Genomic DNA, 20,979 nt, shown 5'->3' with positions numbered 1-20,979 from the left:
ATCAGTTGTAGCTTGTAATTTTTTTCTCAGCTACCCATCTTCATGATTGTTATTTCTGGGGTGCCCTGGGGTGGGGAAATGTTCCCAAAGAGAATACTCTCATTCTCAGTCCCCAGAGGTTCAAGAGTCTTTTTGAGCTCATTTCCCAGTTTGGGATTAATATTCCAATCAGATAATTTACATCTAACCCTGCATCCAGAAGGCATAGGCTTCAGATTTACATGTCTCACAGGAGACTGTTTTTTTTCCCCACACTCATATACCAGATCCCAAACTCATATGCCCAATTACATCCTGAACAGTTCTACTTGGGCGTTTCTCAAATTCACAGGTTTCCACAGGTTTCTCAAATTCAACTTCCAAAAACTGAGCTCCTGTGAAAGCCCTGGTGGTCCAGTGGTTAGGACTCCCTGCTTTCACTGCTGAGGGCCTGGGTTCAATCCAGGAACTAAGATCCCGCAAGCTGCATGGTGGAGCCAAAAAAAAAAAAAAATTGAGCTCCTTCTAGAAAACCTATACTTCTCCAGTATTCCTTATTTTAGGAGATAGCACAGGGCTGGCATGTATGGTCGTGTTAGTGGTTCATTGCATAAGGGACACATAGAGGCTAAAATCTAATTTGCACACTGCCCACCGAGTAGTGCATCCACGGGACCGTGTCCATCAGGAGAGCATCTCTCTCTAGGTGAGTGAAGACACTATATGGTCAGAACACCACACGTTGCCCTGGCAACAGCACCACCATCTACCTGTTGCCACTTTCCCTTCTGTCATACTTTCCTCCCACTCGTATCCAAGTCATCGCAGAGTCTTGCCATTTTCATCTTCTAGGCAGCCCTCCAGTTCCTCTCCTATGTGCCACCTCTGCTCTGTGTTTCCAGATAGAGCAAATAAAAATACAGAGTTCCCAGTTAAATTTGAATTTCAAATAGACAGTAAGTGATTTTTAGTATAATTATGCCCCATGCCTTCCTTCTGTCCTCTCTTTCCAAGAGAACCCTAGCTTTTTCCTCCAGCCCACACTCCGCTCAGCCAAGAGAACACATTTCTAGCCAGATGGTCACACCCATGCTCACACCATCACCACTAGAAGCTGTTCCCACACCCTCTCTGTATTTGCTGGACTCAGACACATTTCTTCAGAAAACAAGCCATTGGGATTTGGGGCTTCTTATTTGATATGAGGCTGGCTCTCTCCATGTGCACCACAAAATGTTTAGTTTCCATGGATTTCTTACAAAGTCCAGACTTGGGAGCCTCAAGTCAGTAGTGGCCACCCCACCCCCTGGGGAGGCTCAGGCCATAACCCCTGTGGAATTCCCTGGTGTTGGAAGAACATGAGACATCTCAAGTGGGCTCCCAGTCTTTCCCCAGAGTCCACTCGAACTTGGCCAGTAGATGCACTAAATCAGCCTCAGAACTTCTAACTACAAGGGATGTGGGGGCCAGGGGGTTCCTTGAGTGCATTTCAGGCCCAAATGGGAAGAAAGGTCTCAGGACAAAAAGATGTGAGAGGGGCCAAGGCAGGGGAACAAAGGGAGAAGGGATGAGTCAAGGGAGAAGGTCAAGGGAGAGAGGAGTGAGCCTGCCTCCAAAGATTCCATGGAGGCAGCAGCCCTGCTCTTCTCAGGGGCTTGGCCCAGGACTTGGGTGCCCTGCACTCAGAGGCTGCTCCCAGACGTCACCCCTGCACAGTTAGCTGGTTCTTGTGAACCACCAGATTACCCTTGACCTTAGGAGAAGCATTAAGAAGTCAATTACCATTGACCATACTAAAGTATAATAGGTATGTAGGAGTAAAGAGTTGTGATCCCTGTTACTTTCAGATAACTGAGCAAAATAACAATAGGAATAATATGAGAAAAAGAATGTGTACACCTTTGGACAAATGTTAACTACTGTAGATTCTAAGTAAAGAATATGTAGATGTTTGTTGTACGATTCTCGAAACTTTTCTATCAGTAAAGTTTTCAAAATACAGTGAAGGGAATTCCCTGGTGGTCCAGTGGTTAGAACTCTGAGCTTTCACTGCCGAGGGCCGGAGTTCAGTCCCTGGTCGGGGAACTAAGATCCCACGAATGGCATGGCACGGCCAAAAAATAATAACAACGTTTAAAAAGGCAAGACACAGTGATTTTGTGTCCAAGTCAAGCATTTGATTTAGAACAGTTGCACTAACAAAAGCACTCAACAGGAAAAGGCTCTCCAGGGGCCAGTCAGGGCCTGCTTCCTGGACCTTCTGTTCAGGACTGTCTTGGAAAGTCCAAAGAACCTGCGGATAGAGGCGCAGAGTTAAAGGCTGTGCTCCATCTCAAGACTACCAGTTCTCAAGCATACACTTAACAGCGACCCACAGCCGTGACATCTGCCCAGGGGCCACCTCGGGGCAAAGGATACCATCCACTCTGGGAGAGGCTCTGCCTCTCTCCTCTCCATTGTGAAGCCTCTCAAAAGTCTGCTCTTCCGGGCTTGCCTCCAGCTGTTATGCTATTTTTTGCAAGTCCTTTGACCCACCAGCAGGTAGCAAACAGTGCAGCAAGGAGACCGCTGGCTGCCAGTCGTCAAGCTCTTCGACTTCTCTTATCTCGCTCTTCAGCATGTTGGCCTTTTCCTTCACCCAGAAAGGCAAGCTGTGGGAAGAGAACACCATTTCAGTCCACCTGACGCAAAATTTGCGAACACCTTCAGGAGACAAGGTACTCCATCTTCCAAAAGTAAGAAGGCCTCCAATTCTGGAGACCAGGTGTCAACGTAAAGTCACCGTATTGGGACTTCCCTGGTGGTCCGGCAGTTAAGAATCTGTCTTCCAATACGTGGGACGCGGGCTAATCCAGGTCAGAGAACTAAGATCCCATATGCCTTGCAGCTAAGCTAGCGAGCCACAACTACTGAGCCTGTGTGCTCTGGAAGCTGCGTGCCATAACTGGAGGGAAGCTTGAGCTCCGCAATAAAAGATCTTGCATGCTGCAACTAAGATCCGATGCAGCCAAATTAATACTTTTTTAAAAACCCATCATATTAGTTGTCGTCATTGTCCCTTCCCCAAACCCATGTCTCTTTTGTGTCCCTCTTTGCCCAGGAATCTGAGCCCTGTACCCTGCAGCACCTTGGCTCCTCCCTGCCCCCACCTTTGAGTTGGGCTTGGCTAGTGGGAAGCACCCACAGGAGATCAGAAGGTGCCAAGACAGAGACTGAGCTGTGTCTTATTGAGCTCCTTGACTCCCACCCTGTCTCCTGAGGTACCCCAGTTCTGGAGTGGCTGTATTGTCCACGGCCACAGCTCCTTTACAACAGCCCTTCTCCATTCTCTCACTGCCCTGTGAACCAGGAGCTCTTCTCCTGCTGTTCAGACCTAGACGTTATTAAGAGCTTCCCACTGGTGGGAGTCCCTGGGTGCTTCACCCTCCCATGTGAGTTCCCTCAACCTGCTCACTCATTGGTAAACAGTCCTTTCATTAAACTGTCTTCAGAATCACAGAAAAGTATGCCTTCTGCTTTCTCCTGAGACCTCAGCTAATACAGACACCTGGCATCCTCCCAGGTCTGTTGAGATTTGAAAGGGCACATGTTGGGCTGTGCTGTGTGTGATCCAAGAGGTCTTGGGAAGTTTGGCTCCTGGGATGAGTCAGAGCAGGAAGATGAAGAATGCTTTCATCTTTTGGCCGCTAGAATTTTCATACTTGGGGGGAGAAATGCATTATGATTGAGAAAACACCCTGATAAACCTGCTGAAGGTAAGGAAGCCCCTGTAAGAAGACAGGAGGATTACCACACGTGGGAATAGATGGTGGTGGTGGTTTAGTCACTATGTCGTGTCTGACTCTTGCAATCCCACAGACTATAGCCTGTCAGGCTCCTCTGTCCATGGGATTCTCCAGGCAAGAATACTGGAGTGGGTTGCCATTTCCTTCTCCAGGGGATATTCCCAACCCAGGGATCAAATCCAGGTCTCCCACATTGCAGGTGGATTCTTCACCAGCTGAGTCACAAGGGAAGCCCAAGAACACTGGAATGGGCAGCCTATCCCTTCTCCAGCTGGTCTTCCCAACCCAGGAATCGAACCAGGGTCTCCTGCATCGCAGGTGGATTCTTTACCCACTGAGCTATGAGGAAAGCTTTTTATATTTCTTTGAGCCCCTTTTTTGGGGTGGGGCATGAATACTGGAATGGGTTGCCATTCCCTTCTCCAGGAGATCTTCCTGACCCAGGAATTGAACCCGGGTCTCCCGCACTGTAGGCAGACGCTTTACCGTCTGAGCCACCAGAGAAGTCAGGAATAGACGGGATATCATTTAAAGCTGACAACACAATAATATTGGGTTGGCCAAAAAGTTTGTTCAGGTTTTTCATAGCATCTTGTGTAAAAATCCAAACAAACTTTTTGGCCAACCCACTAGAAGCCCAGCTAAAAAAATCAGGGCAAAAAGCAATATAGGAAGATATCAGCATAAAGAACCAATAGAACAGAATCCTCAGAAACACTAAATAAGGTGTTTCTAAACAGAAACACATATAAAACAAGGTTACACATGAATGAGTAAACAAAATGTAACCAGAGGCTGGCAGGAACCCAACCCTGTATTTTTCCAGGAGCAATGGTTCAGGATTCACTAATTCAGTGTTGCAATGGCTTGACAGAATGTTAAGTGGCACGAATTCCCTGGTGGTTCAGCGGTGGGGAATCTGCCTGCAATGCAGGAGACCCGGGTTTGATCCCTGGGTCGGGAGGATCTCCTGGAGAGGGAGGTGGCGGCCAACTCCAGTATTCTTGCCTGGAGAATTCTACGGACAGAGTCCCTGGGGTTGCAAAGAGTTAGACGTGACTGAGGAATTAACACTTCCACTTCAAGTGGTGCAAATAGTAAGAATCAACTCTGTGTGTACAAAATCTCATTCAATTTTATACTCTTGGACTGTTAAAAAAAAAAAAAAAGAACCAATAGAACAAAAAACACAAGCATTCCTAAACATCCAAAGAAATAATTGTTTAACTTTTGTTGAAATAAAATGGTGAAAGACTCAGGGTAAATATAATATACATAACACATGCAACAAACTATTCTGACAGAATTTAAATCAAATCTGTCAAATCAATAAATGCAAGTGACCCTAAATCACCTCTTAGAGAAACTACTTTTCAAATTGACTCATGGAGAAAAATCCAGTTCTATTTCTGAGAGAAAGACGTAAAACACAGTAATTTGAAAGTCTAAGAATGGGCAAAAGCATATTAGTCAAATGCAAACAAAGCAAAGTAAGAGTTGTAATCTTAATATCTGGCTCGGTATAACACAGGACAAAATGCATTAAATGAGAAAAAAGAAAGATATTTTTGCAATGCTAAAAGCTACTAGTAATAAAGAGAAACACACTAATATTTGGACATTTTAACACACCAACTCTCAGTCCAAGTGGACCAAATGAGCGGTCAAGGGGACAAAAATGGGTAAGAAAAAATAGGGACTAAACAAGAAACAATAAGATAAATCTTCTGGGTATGTATCTAAATTTGCATCCTGATAAAATAGAATGTACTTTCTTTTTTTTAATATATATTTACTTATTTATTTATTTGGCTGAATTGAGTCTTAGTTGCAGCTCATGGGCTTAGCTGCTCCACATTACACGGGATCTTAGTTCCCCAACCAGACATCAAACCCACATCTCCTACACTGCAAGGTGGATTCTTAACCAGTGGACCACCCAGAAAGTCCCTAGAATGCACTTTCAAATGCAAATGGAAAGAGTCCCAAAACTGAATATATATTAGCTCACAAGAAAACTTTGATAAGTTCCATAAAATAAAAATAATAAAAACAATATTTTCTGATCACAAGGTAATACAAGTAAGAATGAATTACACAATAAAAGCCAAAAAGCTCTCCTATCTAGAAAATCTCCCTATTAAGGAATTTTTTAGTCAAAAGAGAACTATCAGTGGGAACAACAGAATTCTTCAAAAAATAAAGATAACCTACATATCAAAATATTTTGGTTCAGAATGGAGCAGAGCTAAACTATTAGATCAGAAGAATGAGAACTTCCCTGGTGGTCCATTGACTGGGACTCCACCTTCTGAATGCAGGGGATCCCAGGTTCAGTCCCTGGGAATTGAACCAGGGATTCCGGGAACTAGATTTCACAAACTGGAACTAAGAGTTTGCATGTAGCAACTAAAGATCCCGCGTGCTGTAACTAAAAGATTCAGCACAGCCAAATAAATAAAAACAAATATTTTTTAAAAAAGAAAAGAAAAGATCAGAGGAATAATACTTTCCTGAAATACAGAAGTACTAGCTTACTCTGCCTCTTCAAACTTACTCTGCCTCTTCAAACCCTAACCATCCTCCCTGGCTGCATTTATTCAAGTATATGTCTTTCTTTCCCAACAAACTCTTGTGTTTTGGAAAGCAAGGACCCTGACTGTTTCTCCACATAAAACCCCTCATGGTGCATGCCTATAATAACATGTGGCATCTGGCAGTCTGTCAATCATATCTGCTGAAGATGTAAGCAGCCCAGCAGCTAGACTCCATAGACACTTGACCTTCAAAACCAGGAACCTTCCATTCAAACTGCCTCACCCAACTGCTGGGATTCAAAAGGTCCCTATGCCTCAGGTGTCTATGAGCTCTTCCATAGGAGAAAATAAATAATTGATATTTTCATAAAGGTAGGATAATATGAAATATGTTGAGATAACTCACTTGGGGATTTGTGGAAGAGGCTCAAGTGGAATAAATGTATCAAATTTCTTTTCATAAGGCACTCTGAAAATCAGAAAAGACAACCATCAGATTGGTATGGCTTCTATGGCAAAGATATCAATACTTCATTGTGTTCAATACAATGTCTTATTTTCCTGTTTTAATTGCCATGTATGGGCTTCAAAACCATTAAGGGCCATGCTGCTAAGTCGCTTTAGTCGTGTCCGACTCTGTGCGACCCCATAGACAGCAGCCCACCAGGCTCCACCGTCCCTGGGATTCTCCAGGCAAGAACACTGGAGTGGGTTGCCATTTCCTTCTCCAGTGCATGAAAGTGAAAAGTCAAAGTGAAGTCGCTCAGTCCTGTCTGACTCTTAGTGACCCCAAGGACTGCAGCCTACCAGGCTCCTCCGTCCATGAGATTTTCTAGGCAAGAGTACTGGAGTGGGTTGCTATTTCCTTCTCCAGGAGATCTTCCTGACCCAGGGATTGAACCCAGGTCTCCTGCATTATAGGCAGACGCTTTACCATCTGAGCCACCAGGGAAGATATATACACACACACACACACACACACATCTTGTTTATCTATTCATCTGCTGAGGTTGTTTCCATATCTTGGCTATTGTAAATAACGCTGCTATAAACATCGGGGCGCATGAATGTTTTCAAATTAGTGGTTTTGTTTTCTTCAGAATGTGATTAATTTTCTAAAATATTTTTAATGTACCACATCAACTATTTTTCTTTTAATTTAGTGACCCTCCCTTTCTCATCAATGCTTAGTTCCGAGTGTAAGTCAACCCTACTATCCAACAATGTGATTCAGAATGAAAATGGAAGCCTTGATATTTGTAGTAATAATAACAGGAACAAAATTAGCAACTACCTTTTAGTAGTCAAGATCCTGTGTATGATCTCAGTTACACACAGGCATATATACATACACTAAGGAAAGACGTGGACTTTTTTAGAAATTTTCACCAACTATGTCTTGTTGAGATTCACCCCTTGCAAAATATAATTTATATGTAACAGAGAGAAATATAATTCCTTTAAAGTTCACTAAATAATGCTAGTATTAACATACACTTACATTGAAAAATTCACTGGAGGGAGAGTTGATCCTGCTTTGTGGAAGCCTTTACTCTGTTCTGGATACATATATGGATTATCTCCTGGAGTTAACTTTGGGATGCCATTCCTGGGGTCAAGAACTGTGAATGGTGTTTAAAAACGAAATCATAAAAAGAGCTGAAGGTGGTCCACAGATTTGCTCTAAGTATGGACATGACAATGGAAATAGGATAATTCAGTGTTTTATCATTAGGTACATATAGGTTTCTTAAATGTTCTGTTTATGATTGTTTCACCTTGAGGAGATGAAAAGTGTGAGCCTGAAATAAAATGAAAGTAAAAAATAAATTTAAAAAACAGATTAAAAAACTTTTTTAAAGTGTGAGCCTATGTTTGACATATTTTTTAAAAGGTGTTATGATTACTTTACCCTGAGAAAGAACAATAACTGAGGTTTGATGGGATGGTTTGGTTTAAAATGAATGGTCAATCAAAAGTTATCTGCAATCATGAGCATAAACTCTGACTTGAAATCTTTTCATTCCTAAGCATTAGTGCACTTTGAATCCCTGAATTCCTCGGGGATTAGAGGCCATTTTAATTGGGGCTCTGCCTCTCTGATTGGATCTCAACTAACAAGGGTCCTGGCTCCTCCTTCTGTCTCAAAGACCGGGACAGGGGTTTCCTGGTGGCGCAGTGGATAAAATCTGCCTACCAATGCAGGGGACATAGGTTCGATCTATGGTCCAGGAAGATTCCACGTGCTGTGGAGCAACCAAATCCGTGTGCCACAACTATTGATTCTGTGCTCTAGAGCCTGGGGGCCACAACTACTGAGCCCATGTGCTACAACTGTTTAAGCCCTAGAGCCCATACTCCACAAGAGAAGCCACCCGAATGAGAAGCCTGGGCACTGCAACTAGAGAGTAGCCCCTTCTCACTGAAACTAGGGATAAGCTCATGCAGCAATAAAGACCCAGCACAGCCAAAAATAAATAAATTAATTTAAAAAAAAAAAAAGAAGAATGAGGTGGCGCAGCAGTGGGAGGTGGCCTTCATGGTGAAGAGGAGTCAGGAAAAAGTCTACTGATGCTGAGTAAACACTGCTTACTCAGCCCAGGCTCTGACACCCGACCCAGCCCCTTCCAATGCCCCAGGAACAAGAAACCAACCACATGAGTTCCCATGGAGTGAGGCTGGCACAGGATGGCCATTTAAACCTGCACCTCCAACGCCGGATGCCTCTCCCAAGGAAATAATCCTGGCTTGCAAGAGTACCTTGGGACTAGAAGCAGGGACATGCAGCTGGGGACACAACCTCCTTCTTTGCTCACACCCAACAGACAGGACTCTTTTTAAATGTTTTACTTATTTTAAAAGTTTTTTCTTTATGTTTGTATTTATTTGGCTGGGCCAGGTCTTGGCCATGGCACTTGGGAATCTTCACTCTTTTTTGCAGAATGTGTGATCTAGTTTCCTGACCAGGGATTGAACCCCGGCTCCTGCTTTGGGAACACGAGGAAAGTCCCTCATTTACTTTGCTTTTTGGCTGTGCTGGGTCTTGGTGGCTGTGCAGGCTTTTCTCTAGTTACAGTGCTCGGGCTTCTGTTGTTTCAGCTCCTGGGCTCTGCAGCTCACTAACTGTGGCACACAGGCTTAGTCGCTAAGTTGCTCTGCAGCATGTGGGATCTTCCCAGGCCAGGGATGGAACCCATGTCTCCTGCATTAGTAGGCGGATTCTTTACCACTAAGCGACCAAGGAAGTCCTCCTCATTTACTTTTAATATATACTTGCAGCTGTCCCTGTTCTGGCCAGTGAGACAAGGAAGTCCCCCAAGGACCATATGGGAAAACTTTCCTTCCTTCTAAAAGGGGAAGGCAACAGGAGATTTTCCTTTTTTATGTCTTGAATACAAATATGATGCTTAAAACTACAACAGTTATCTTATAACCATAAGGGGACAAGCATCTAGACAAAAAAAATCCAACATTATGAAGAATGGTAATACATCAAAAAACCCAAAATGAGCCTGTCTTTGATGAGATCATTGGGCAACCAGACCATATAGGTCACTTAGACACCAAAGCTTCTTGTTAATTACTTAATAAATATCTTACAATTTAAGTCTCTGATAATTTGATTTTTCTCTTACTTGTGGCCAAAAGCATGCCTAAGTAATAGACAGCTAAACTTAGTCCCTTCTTTGTTTTTCTCAGTTGTTCCAGATTTAAACCAGTTAAATAAATACTTGCTCTTCCTCCCTAGGACTGCATCTCAGGAGTGAGAAGTCAAGAGTGTGTACAGCAGGCTTACATGACATCAGGATCTATGAGAAGGCTTTGGGTCCTGGGTCACCATCTGCAAACCACACAGGTACCTGCTGCTCTCTGAGAGCTGGTATCTATTTTCTGTTGTCTACTAAAATGGGCCATCTAGTCTGATCCTCTGAAGCTATCCCTGTCTGCCGTGCATCAGGTGAAACACACATTTATTCCCATATGACCCCTGGCTTGGTGGTCAACAGTACACCATACGGTGCCCTGCCAGCATTCCAGCCGTACAACCAGCTCCCCTGGCTTGCTTGCTTGCTCTCTCTCTCTCTCTCTCTTTCTCTCTCTCTCTCTCTCTTTCTCTCTGTCCTAAGCTCCACAGTCTTTACAAGGCACAGAAATGCTGCTATTCGTCCACATCTCCAGGGTGGATGAGACCCTCAGCGGGCTTTCTCCCCAAACACTGCCCAGAGTTATCATTGCTCTCTGTGCACAGTCCGGTGAGATGCCACTTCATCTGGAAGCTCAAGGTCTTCCCCCAGCCACCCTGTGAGGCAGAAGCCCCGGCTAGACTCACGTCCCCTCAGCCACTAGATTTTGATCTCAGGAGTTGGGTAGGACACAGGACTCCTCAAAGTCCCCGTATCAGTGACTACTTTCTCACCTCCTCTAGTCTGGCTTTTGGTGTATTCTCTATCCATGCAAGGGCTTCCCTGGTGGCTCAGTGGTAAAGAATCTGTCAATGTAGGAGACATGGGTTCGATCCCTGGGTCAGGAAGATCCCCTGGAGGAGGAAATGGCAACCCACTCCAGTATTCTTGCCTAAAAAATCCATGGACAGAGGAGACTAGAGAGCTACAGTCCATAGGGTTGGACAAGAGTTTGACATGACTTAGCAACTAACCTACCCACGGAAAAGCCTTGGTTTTCAAAACTACCTGTCTCTGCTCTGAGTAGAAGTTTCTATTTCTTGCTCTTTGTATACTGGCGTGCGTAGCCTTTCCCTTCTCCAGGGGCTCTTCCCAACCCAGGGATCAAACCCAGGTCTCCCGCACTGCAGGTGGATTCTTTACCAGCTGAGCCACCAGGGAAGGCCAAGAATACTGGAGTGGGTAGCCTATCCCTTCTCCAGCGGATCTTCCCAGGAACTGAACTGGGGTCTCCTGCATTGCATGCAGATTCTTTACCTGAGCTACCAGGGAAGCCCTGTATTCCTACTCAGCAATCTTATTCTTCCCTGAAGCACTTGCTGACTCCTATACAGGTACTTCTATGGAAGCGTGTGCCATAAATGGTCCCTTGGTATTCAGAAACTCTTTAGGGTCTTTCAATAAATTTATGATGGCTAAGTTGGAACAGAGAACTCACCAAGTCACAAGCTGAGGAGATACATATATACACTTCCTCATCACATCTACCTTTCATTAAATCAGCTACAAAACAAGAACACACACTGAAGCTAAGGTTTACAGATTGTTTGCCTTGTAAAGAATCAAAAGCACAATTTAAACGCATATGACAAGCGACATCTAATTGAAACATGAATTCTTTTCCTCGGACTTCAATGGAGATTTCTATTAATAAGTATCTGATAGATCTTATCTGATGACTTAAATATCACATTAGCATTTTATGAAACTCAGAGAAAAACAAAAATGTGGATCAGCATATGGTGTGAGTTCTTTGCCAAAAAGTGCAGCCTGCCAACCATCCATCCCCTTGTCTTTCCTATTTTTCTGGCTGCACCTGGATGACACAGTGACCCCCTAGGTCTGCCCCAGCCACATAAGGCTGGGCCGCTGGAATGACAACTCACGAGTATTCTGGGGCATTGCACAATGAACATTCAGGAAGAAAACATTACCACATTTCTTTCTCCCAAGGCTCTTGTCCACTATCCTCTCTGATAGAGACCTCCTATTGCCGAGGAAGACCCCGTTAAAGAAACACTGCTTTCCAACATGGTAGGTGTGGATGTTGCTGCTAAACCTTGGGTAAAATGTCCACTCAGGACGCTGCCCATCTTCTGCAAGACATCAGAAATGCTTCCATCAGCACTGCTCCCAGCCTCACAGTGGAGCTGGATAACAAAATGGTGTGAAGCCCCACCCCCACCCCCGGCACCATCTGGCTGTATGACCTGTTATCAATGTGTGTATTTCCGTAATTCTACATCAGGGGCAGTGTTAACCTCTAAGGGACTAGGCACAAAAGAAGGGAAGTAGAAAGAAAGCTATCTAAGAGGGCTCTTCTCTTTTTCCTTTTTACCCTCTCTTTCAAAAATAAAGCCAGTTTTATGGTTGGAAGTGATGTATGGGTTAGGAGGCTCAGAGACAGCTTTACAAGCATCTGCGAGCCAATCTTCACTCTAATAAATGTATAGGAATAGAAAGCCCATCAGAGGAAGGGCTGGAACACCCATGGCATCTTAACCAGATGGCATATGGTGTTGGCAGCCAACAGTGGCACATGCTCAGGCTGCAGAAACACAGAGAGATGCAATGTGATTAGGACCAAGGAGAAGGGCTGCTCTGAGACCTTAGGCTAGTTGATGGACTTCTCAGGGTCTCTGTTTCTTCATCCGACCCTTTTCCTATAAAACTGCTCAAGTGATTTTGAATGGTGAAAGGTCTGACAGCTCTAGGGTTGCTTAAGAAACTCTTGTCTCCTTGGTGGCTGTGAACGACCAGAGGCTTTGGAGGCAGGCGTGTTTGAATTCTAATCCCATCCCTTCACTTCCTAACTATGTGTGCTTGTGTGGGTGAATGAATCTCTCCAGCCTCAGTTTCCGTCTGTGTAAAACAGGTAGGTCTGTATCAGCCACACAGGTCTATATGTATTGACACAGAAAGAATCCATGATCTACTTATACTTTGAGTGAAAACAATACTTTGAAAATAATTTTGTACTATTTTCTATCAGTGAAAATATGGTGGTATATTACAATCCATAAATATATATATATATCCAAACATACATATATTAAGCATACATATGTTTATACATATACATATATATTTCAAATACATATACATTTACAGTTCAAAATTCTCGAAGAATAGATATCAAACTCTTCACAGCTATGGAGCAGAATAGGGGGATGATTGGAAAATATTGGGGAAGGGGTTTTCATATTCTACATGCTTCTTTATTATTTTAATATTTTATTATAGTACTTTTATGTTTATAAGGCATTTTAATTTTGAAAAACATATAACAGTAGCTACCCCACAGAGTTGTGAGAATTAGAGATGAAGCATGTTGAATGCCAGGCACCTAGTGGGTCTTCAGCGAATGGTACCCAACAGTATGGCAGCCTTCTGCAAAGACCCTGGGCATGGAGGCACATGGAGGAGGACCTGTAACCTACTCACTTGTCTGCAACTTGAGCAGGCTGAATTCCTGGGGATATTTATCCTTTTGGACTTCAGGCTGTGAAGTTTCAGAGGAGTGATCAGAATGTGAGGAGGAGGATTTCAGATCCAACTCTGCAGCAGGGCTGGAAAGGAAGCAGAAGGATGAAAATGTCGATGTGCTTAAATTGGAAGTTACAACCTGATCTTACATCTCTTACACTAGAATTGCCCTCACGTATGAAAACTAGGACTACTCTTCAATAAAAGTCCATGAGCATATAATTTATTTATTTGTAATTGAGGGGATTGAAATATATTCAAAAGATGCATGCTTAAAGGCAGTTTGGTGTCCAAAAGTTAAATATAGAATTATCATATAAGCCAGCAATTCTACTCCTGGCATACATCTAAACATCAGGCTGAATAAAATAAGCCAGACACCAAAGACCAAATATTGGTAATTCCATTTATATGAAATATCCAGAACAGGTAAATCCATAGAGATAAAATTAATGGTTATCCAGGGCTGGAGGGATAGGGGACATGAGGGTGACAGGTTTATTTAAGGAGGCAATAAAAATGTCCTAAAATGGATTGTGATAATGGTTGCATTATTAAACTGGTGAATTACATGGTATATGAATTATGCTTCAACTAAAACTGCTACCCAGAAAATGCATGTTCAATAAAATCATTAAACGGAAATAAAAAATCAATCAATATAAAGAAAAGAGAAAGAAATAATCAAAAACAAGCCTCGACTGAAATGGCTATAATAACAGAGCACTATGTTTAGTACGGAACTTCCTGGTAGTTACAAATGCCTGCAATGAGCTATTGTGGGCATCAACAGAAAAAGCCATCACTTCTGGTCTTAGTGGTCTAGCATTTGATAGATGGCCTTGGACAATGCTTTCAGGTAGAGTTATCTGTTATCAAGTCATAGGATCTTTTTTCAAAATATTACGCCACCCTGATATTGGAATCATTTCAAACCAACTTCATGTTGATCATTTTGTTTGCTCCTGACAAAAAATCCTGTTATTATAGGTGGGGCCAGTAGAATCATTTCCATTTGCAAAGGAAATGAGCCCTCAAAGAAACTAACAACACACACCCTAGAGAGGGGCCAAGCTGGATCTGCAGGTTAACTCTAGACTATGTTACCTAAAAATCATAAAGAACCCTGGGTCCATAACTCACAGTCTTGCATAGCCCAACTTCAGTTTTAAGTAAAGATACCCATACTAATGTCTTTGAACTTCCATAGTGTGCAGATAAAGCAAAAAAGCCAACAACTCAGAGTCCACCCTCCCAGTTCCAAATGTATGATAACTTTGACACTGGGTGATATATGTCTCTCCTAAATACTTTTTATATATTTGTGTTTGCTGAATTAACTGCATAGAAAACATTGCCAAGATAAAGGAAATGTTCCAAAAAAACTTTAGGACCATCTACCTACTTGCTTCACTCAACAAATACATATCTGAGTACATTTTGTGGAAAGCATTGGTCTAGACACTGGGGATCCAAACAGTCCCTGCTCTCAGGAGCTTAGGGTCAAGGGGAAGAGGACATGGACAGATAAACAGGTGACTGTGAAAGAGTGGGTAAATGCAAAGTTGGAAAAAGCAGGTTTTGCAAAAAAATAGTATGCTGCAGCTGCTGCTGCTGCTAAGTCGGTTCAGTCGTGTCCGACCCTGAGAGACCCATAGATGGCAGCCCACCAGGCTCCCCCGCCCCTGGGATTCTCCAGGCAAGAACACTGGAGTGGGTTGCCATTTCCTTCTCCAATGCATGCAAGTGAAAACTGAAAGTGAAGTCACTCAGTCGTGTCCGACTCTTAGTGACCCTATGATCTTAATTGTGAAAAATAATGACATATTTCCATGCATAAGAAATAGATTTTCTTTCATGCATATAAAAAAAGTTAACACCAATTCTCTAAGAGATAAGATTACCATGGTGGTTGTTTTTTATATTTTCAAAATTCCTATAATGAACTTAAATAACTTTATTTTTTAATTTAATTATGTATTTATGGCTGTGCTGGGTATTCGCTGCTACACATGTTTTTCTCTAGCTGTGGCTTCTTCATTGAGGTGACTTCTCTTGTTGCACAGCACAGGCTCAAGGGCTCAGTACTTGCAGTTCCCGGGCTCTAGAGCACGTGGACTCAAAAGTTATAGTGCAAGGGTTTAGTCACTCCCTGGTATGTAGGATCTTCCTGGACCAGGGATTGAACCCATGTCCCTTGCATTGATAGGAGGATTCTTCACCACTGAGCCACCATGGAAACCACTAAATTACTTTCATTACAACAAAAACTGTTAGAAAAAGCTTTTTAAGACTTTTTATCATAAGAAATCAAACAGAGCAAAGTATATAAAACAGTGCAGTTTTACAAATACTTATAAAGCCAACATCCAAGACAAGAAATAACACATGGCCAGCCCTTTCCTCCCACTCCCCAGAAACCATCTGTGTCCCTTTCCCAGAGAGGGAACTACAATCCTGACTCTGAGTGTTATGGCAACCATTTCTTTGCTGTTCTTTACGAGTCTACCACCAGGACTTCCTTGGTGGCCCAGAGGTTAAGAACCTGCCTTCCAACGCAGGGAACACAGGTTTGATCCCTGGTCAGGAAACTAAGATCCCACACGCCACAACGAACACCCATGTGCCACAACTGAGACACAGTGCAGCCAAAACCAAAAAAGACATAAATGAATATTTTTTAAAAGATTTACCACCTGTGTGTGTATATTTGTATTCCCAAAAATACATAGTTTAACTTCACCTTCATAATAGCGAGCCCTTGCACAGCCTGTGTTTTATGCCAAGGAGTCTTCGAATCACTTTATATGCATTACTTCATTTCATCCTCACAACAATCTCCTGACGTATTACCACCACCTGCCCCCACTTTTTGCAGATAAGAAAGCTGAGGCCCAGGGAGGTGAAGTAATTTGCCCAAATTCACACAGATACCGAGTGACAGAGTGAGATTTTGAACCCAGTCTGGCTCCGGAATCCATGGTCTTGTAAACATGTCACACTCCCTCTCAGACTGTTGGTCCCCTGCTTAGAATTGACCCCAATGTTTACGGCTCTTCCCTGGACCCTTACTTACTCTAGGTGGACAAAGCCTCTGCCAGGGCTGAGAGGCCCACCGACACTTAGACCTGTTTCAGTAGATGAGGGGCTGACCCTTCTGCCAGGTGATATTACGCTGGCAAAGCATCCCTTAGATTCCAGAAGATCTTTGCGCTTGGTACCTGCAACACATAGATATCACCACTGGGTTACATTCATGAAAATACCTCCCACTTGATCTTTTTCCCAGATGGTAAATAATTTCTTTTTAAAAAACTATAAGAAAATTCTCAGAAATAAGAGTCAGACTTCTCTGACGCTGGAGTACATTTTTAGAATGACTGCTGTTCCACCTACCATTTAATGATTCACATGTGTGTGGCATCTCCTGGGCACCTCTGCAAATTCCCACCATCCATCAATGGGACTACCCCTTAGCCAGGTTTTATTCATTTCCTATCAACTCCCTCTCAAATTCATCTATCAGGTGAATCATATCCTTCCCACACTTGTCAAGACCCAACTCTATTACCAAACACTTGACTCTTAAGAGGACTTGCCTGTGACTCTACAAAGTTTTTAAATTCTACCAAATCTGTCCTCTCACAATACCCTCATCCTGGGGTTTCTCAGGGTAAGAACTGTTGCATCAGAGTTACCTGAGAGGCCTGTTAAAAATACAGATTCCCAGGATGAAGAAGATGTGATACATATACACAATGGAATATTACTCAAGCCATTAGAAAAAATGAAACAACATCATTTGCAGCAACATGGATGGGCCTGGAGATGGTCATATGAGTGAAGTCAGACATCCCTTATAAAAATGTGGAATCTAAAAAAAGAATGATACAAATGAACTTATTTACAAAACAGAAACAGACGTACAGACTTAGAGAACAAATTTATGGTTGCTATGGAGAAGGAAATGGCAACCCACTCCAGTGTTCTTGCCTGGAAAATCCCAGGGACGGGGGAGCCTGGTAGGCTGCAGTCTCTGGGGTCGCACAGAGTCGGACATGACTGAAGTGACTTAGCAGCAGCAGCAGCAGGGCAAGATGGGGGATGGGATCATTAGGGAGTTTGGGATGGACACTGCTATATTTAAAATGGATAACCAACAAGGACCTACTGTATAGCACAGGAAACACTGCTCAATGATATGTGGCAGCCTGGGATGGGAGGCGAGTTTAGAATAGATACATATATTTGTATGGCTGAGTCCCTTTGCTGTCCACCTGGAAATATCACATTGTTAATTGGCTCTACTGCAATATAAAATTAAAAGTTTTTTCAAAAAAGAAAAAAAATACAGCTTACCAGAATCAATGGAAAAAAGAGGGTGCTAAAATAGATAACCAACAAGGACCTGCTGTAAAGTACAGGGAACTCTGCTCAATACTCTGTAATAACTGAAATGGGAGAAGAATTTCAAAAAGAGTAAAGACGTGTCTGCGTATAACTGAATCACTTTGCTGTACACCTGAAACTAATACAACACTGTTCATCAACTACACGCCAATATAAAATTTAAAAAAAAATTAAATGGGGTGGTGGAAGAAAAAACAACATAAAACATTAAAAAATAAGAAATAATTCAAAAATACCGATTCCCAAATCCCATTACAGATCCATCAAACTGGAATCTTGGTCAGTGAAGCCCGGGAATCCACATTTTGCAGAAGCCTCACTCCCTCAGTAGTTCTTAGGCTCATGCTTGGCAGTGAAATTCCTCCTCTTCAAGCCCAGTTCCATCACTGCACTCATTCTATCCTGCCCCTCCTCCTGATTCTCCACACACATCCAGTGATGAGAATCACCATAGGACACTTGTTCAACATGCAGATTCCAGGGCTCCAAACCAACTTACGGGGAGGGGGCAGCAACCCGGAAATCTGTATGTTTAAGAAGCACCTCGGGTGATTCTCAGAGCCAGCCAAGTGTGGGAAGAGCTGTTTTGGCACAAGGCCCTGAGCCACGCCTTCGAGGAGGGCATGGCAGCCCACTCCAGTATTCTTGCCGGGAGAATCCCAACGAACAGAGGAGCCTGGCAGGCTGCAGTCCACAGGGTCGCAAAGAGTCGGACATGACTGAGCGACTAAGCACAACATGTCATGCAGCCTAGGGCAGCCCTCCATACACAAGGGCCAACTATTTGCTTGAGGGGTGAGTAATTGGGATGGAGTGGAACCCAGTGGAGGGCAGAGCTGTGAAGAAAGAGCACCGGTCTCCAGCAGCGCCAGATATGGAACCACAAATGTGGTATCAAGAACATAATACAGACCACACTCTCTGACCACACACAATACTATTAAAAATCAATAATAAAAAGACAGCCAAAAAACACCCATAAGCTTGGAAACTCAAACCACATCTCCAGACATTTCACATAATAGAAGAAAGCATAATGTGACTCATGAGGTACTTAATGATCAATGACATAAATACAATATATCAAAACTTGTGGATTCAAATAAAGCAGTGACTAGAACCTAGAGCCTTAAATGCATACACTGTATTTTACTGAATGTAAGACACCATCAGTTGTAAAAACATTATTTTATGGACCACAAAGAACAAAGGAGGCCAATTAAATTATGACACATGCTTTATCATTTTGGACTTTTATATTTATTGAAGAATCCTTTTAGACTTACTTATAGATTTTAACCCTGTGCGTATTTAAAGAAGGAAAATAAAAGCAAAATTAAATGGCTAAAGGCACTCGTGGAGCTTTCCAGGTGGTGCTAGTGGTAAAAAAAAAAAAACCGCCTGTCAACACAGGATACGCAAGAGACTTGAGTTTGATCCCTAGGTCAGGAAGATTCCCTGGAGTAGGAAGTGGCAACCCACTCCAGTATCCTTACCTGGAAAAATCCATGGACAGAGGAAAGGAGTCGGACAAGATTGAGCGACTGTTGAACACGAGCCATTCTTAAACTTTACACACATTCAAAAGTCTGATTATTGAGTCACTTTTCACCTCAATCCCTGATGCCCACATTTTCCACCAAAATTGATCTCAATGCAACAAGAATGTAGGTGATGGAGCATTTCTTAACTGCCTCTGGAATTTTCTTCCAAACCACAGACACACCTCTGCGTTATTCAGTGCTCATCCAGCAAAGTTATATCAACTACTTCACAGGGGTTAGTGGGCCCATGGCACTGGTAAGACCCATCCAACTTCAGAGACACAAACTGTGAAAAATGTCCATCTTACAAGTGACAGGCTATAGTGTCAGAAAACAAAGATTCTAAAATTAATGACCTAAACTTTCAATTCAAGATATAAGAGGAAAAAGACAAATGCCTCAAAATGATAAGAAATCATAAAATAAAAGCAGAAATGAATGAAATAAAGATGATTAACAGAATTAGCGGTTCATGGAAAAAATTAAAAATGTAGATAGAGTTCAAGAAAAAAATTTTAATGTAAGTAAACAGTATAAGAAATGGAAAAGAGGCCACAATTACAAATAAAACAGAAGTAATCTTACCCATAAAGAAACCGAGTACTAGAAATATCAAATAACTTGTACGAGGTTACAGAGCAATGGAGTATAACTCATAACATGTAGTTTAGGGTCTTCCCTGGCAGTCCAGTAGTTAAGACTCTGAGCTTCCATTGCAAGGGGCGTGGGTTTGATTCTTGGTTGGGGAACCAAGATCCCCACATACTACACAGTGCAGCCAAAAAAACAAAACAACAAAAAATGTAATTTAATGTTACAATAATCATGATGGAACTGACACAAACCCTGACAGATAAATCAACAGAACAAAATAGCAAATGTAGCTAGAATAAAATGTTATGTGATAATAGCGGCATTTTATCACAGTGAAGAAAGACTAGATCATTCAAAAAAATATTTCTGGAACAGCTAATTAACCATTTGGAATGAAAATAAAATTAAACCTCCCTTATCCCCAAATAAATTTCAAATGAATTACAAATCTGAATGCAAAAATTAAAAGATGTATCTGAAAAAATAACAAGTGAATGTTTAAATAATGTTAGAGTGGGGAAGTTATTTCTAAGAAAGGTATAAAATACAAGCAAAAGAAAAGATGCATAGATTTGAATACACACACACTTGAAACTTTCATAGCAAACTATAAATAGATTCATAACATACAGGATTTAAAAAAGAGCTAATAGGGACTCTCTCTCCCTCGTGCATGCGCTCTCTCTCTCTCTTTCTCTCTTTCACTCTCTCTCTCTCTCTCTCTCCCTCCCTCCCTCCCCATGCACTCCTCCACTCTCTTCTCTTCAAGTCTTGGACTCTCCTGCTATCTTCTAAATAAAATAGAGCTGTAACACTGATTTGCCTAAGAGCTGTAGCACGGTTTGTCTAGGACCCAAGAGCTGTGACGCGCCGAGGGCTTTAATGTCCGTCGCTCCAAATCTTTGTTGTGACGAGACAAAGAACCGAGGAACATACACTCGCGTGACATCTATGGTGCCGT

General features: G+C 42.5%; 1 protein-coding gene and 1 non-coding gene across 2 annotated transcripts in view; both read right to left on the bottom strand.

Annotated features, from left to right (window-relative positions):
- Positions 1-2,134: 2,134 nt before the first annotated feature.
- SPATS1 (spermatogenesis associated serine rich 1) overlaps positions 2,135-20,979 on the bottom strand; it is a 35,294-nt gene continuing 16,449 nt past the window's right edge. The window contains exons 4-10 of the mRNA XM_070777611.1: positions 16,547-16,691; positions 13,429-13,553; positions 11,919-12,080; positions 7,803-7,923; positions 6,708-6,770; positions 2,515-2,630; positions 2,135-2,272 (exon numbers count right to left, since the gene is read on the bottom strand). Coding sequence (XP_070633712.1) covers positions 2,244-2,272; positions 2,515-2,630; positions 6,708-6,770; positions 7,803-7,923; positions 11,919-12,080; positions 13,429-13,553; positions 16,547-16,691 — 761 coding nt within the window. The 3' untranslated portion in view covers positions 2,135-2,243. The remainder of the gene's footprint in view (positions 2,273-2,514; positions 2,631-6,707; positions 6,771-7,802; positions 7,924-11,918; positions 12,081-13,428; positions 13,554-16,546; positions 16,692-20,979) is intronic.
- Positions 7,181-7,253, bottom strand: TRNAY-AUA (transfer RNA tyrosine (anticodon AUA)). The gene has a single exon. It is a non-coding gene; the product is annotated as a tRNA-Tyr (tRNA).

This window comes from Bos indicus, chromosome 23 (assembly GCF_029378745.1).
Source record: "Bos indicus isolate NIAB-ARS_2022 breed Sahiwal x Tharparkar chromosome 23, NIAB-ARS_B.indTharparkar_mat_pri_1.0, whole genome shotgun sequence".
Classification (NCBI taxonomy): domain Eukaryota; kingdom Metazoa; phylum Chordata; class Mammalia; order Artiodactyla; family Bovidae; genus Bos; species Bos indicus.
Note: the sequence above shows the minus strand (reverse complement) of the source record. Positions and strands in the feature narration are given on the sequence as shown.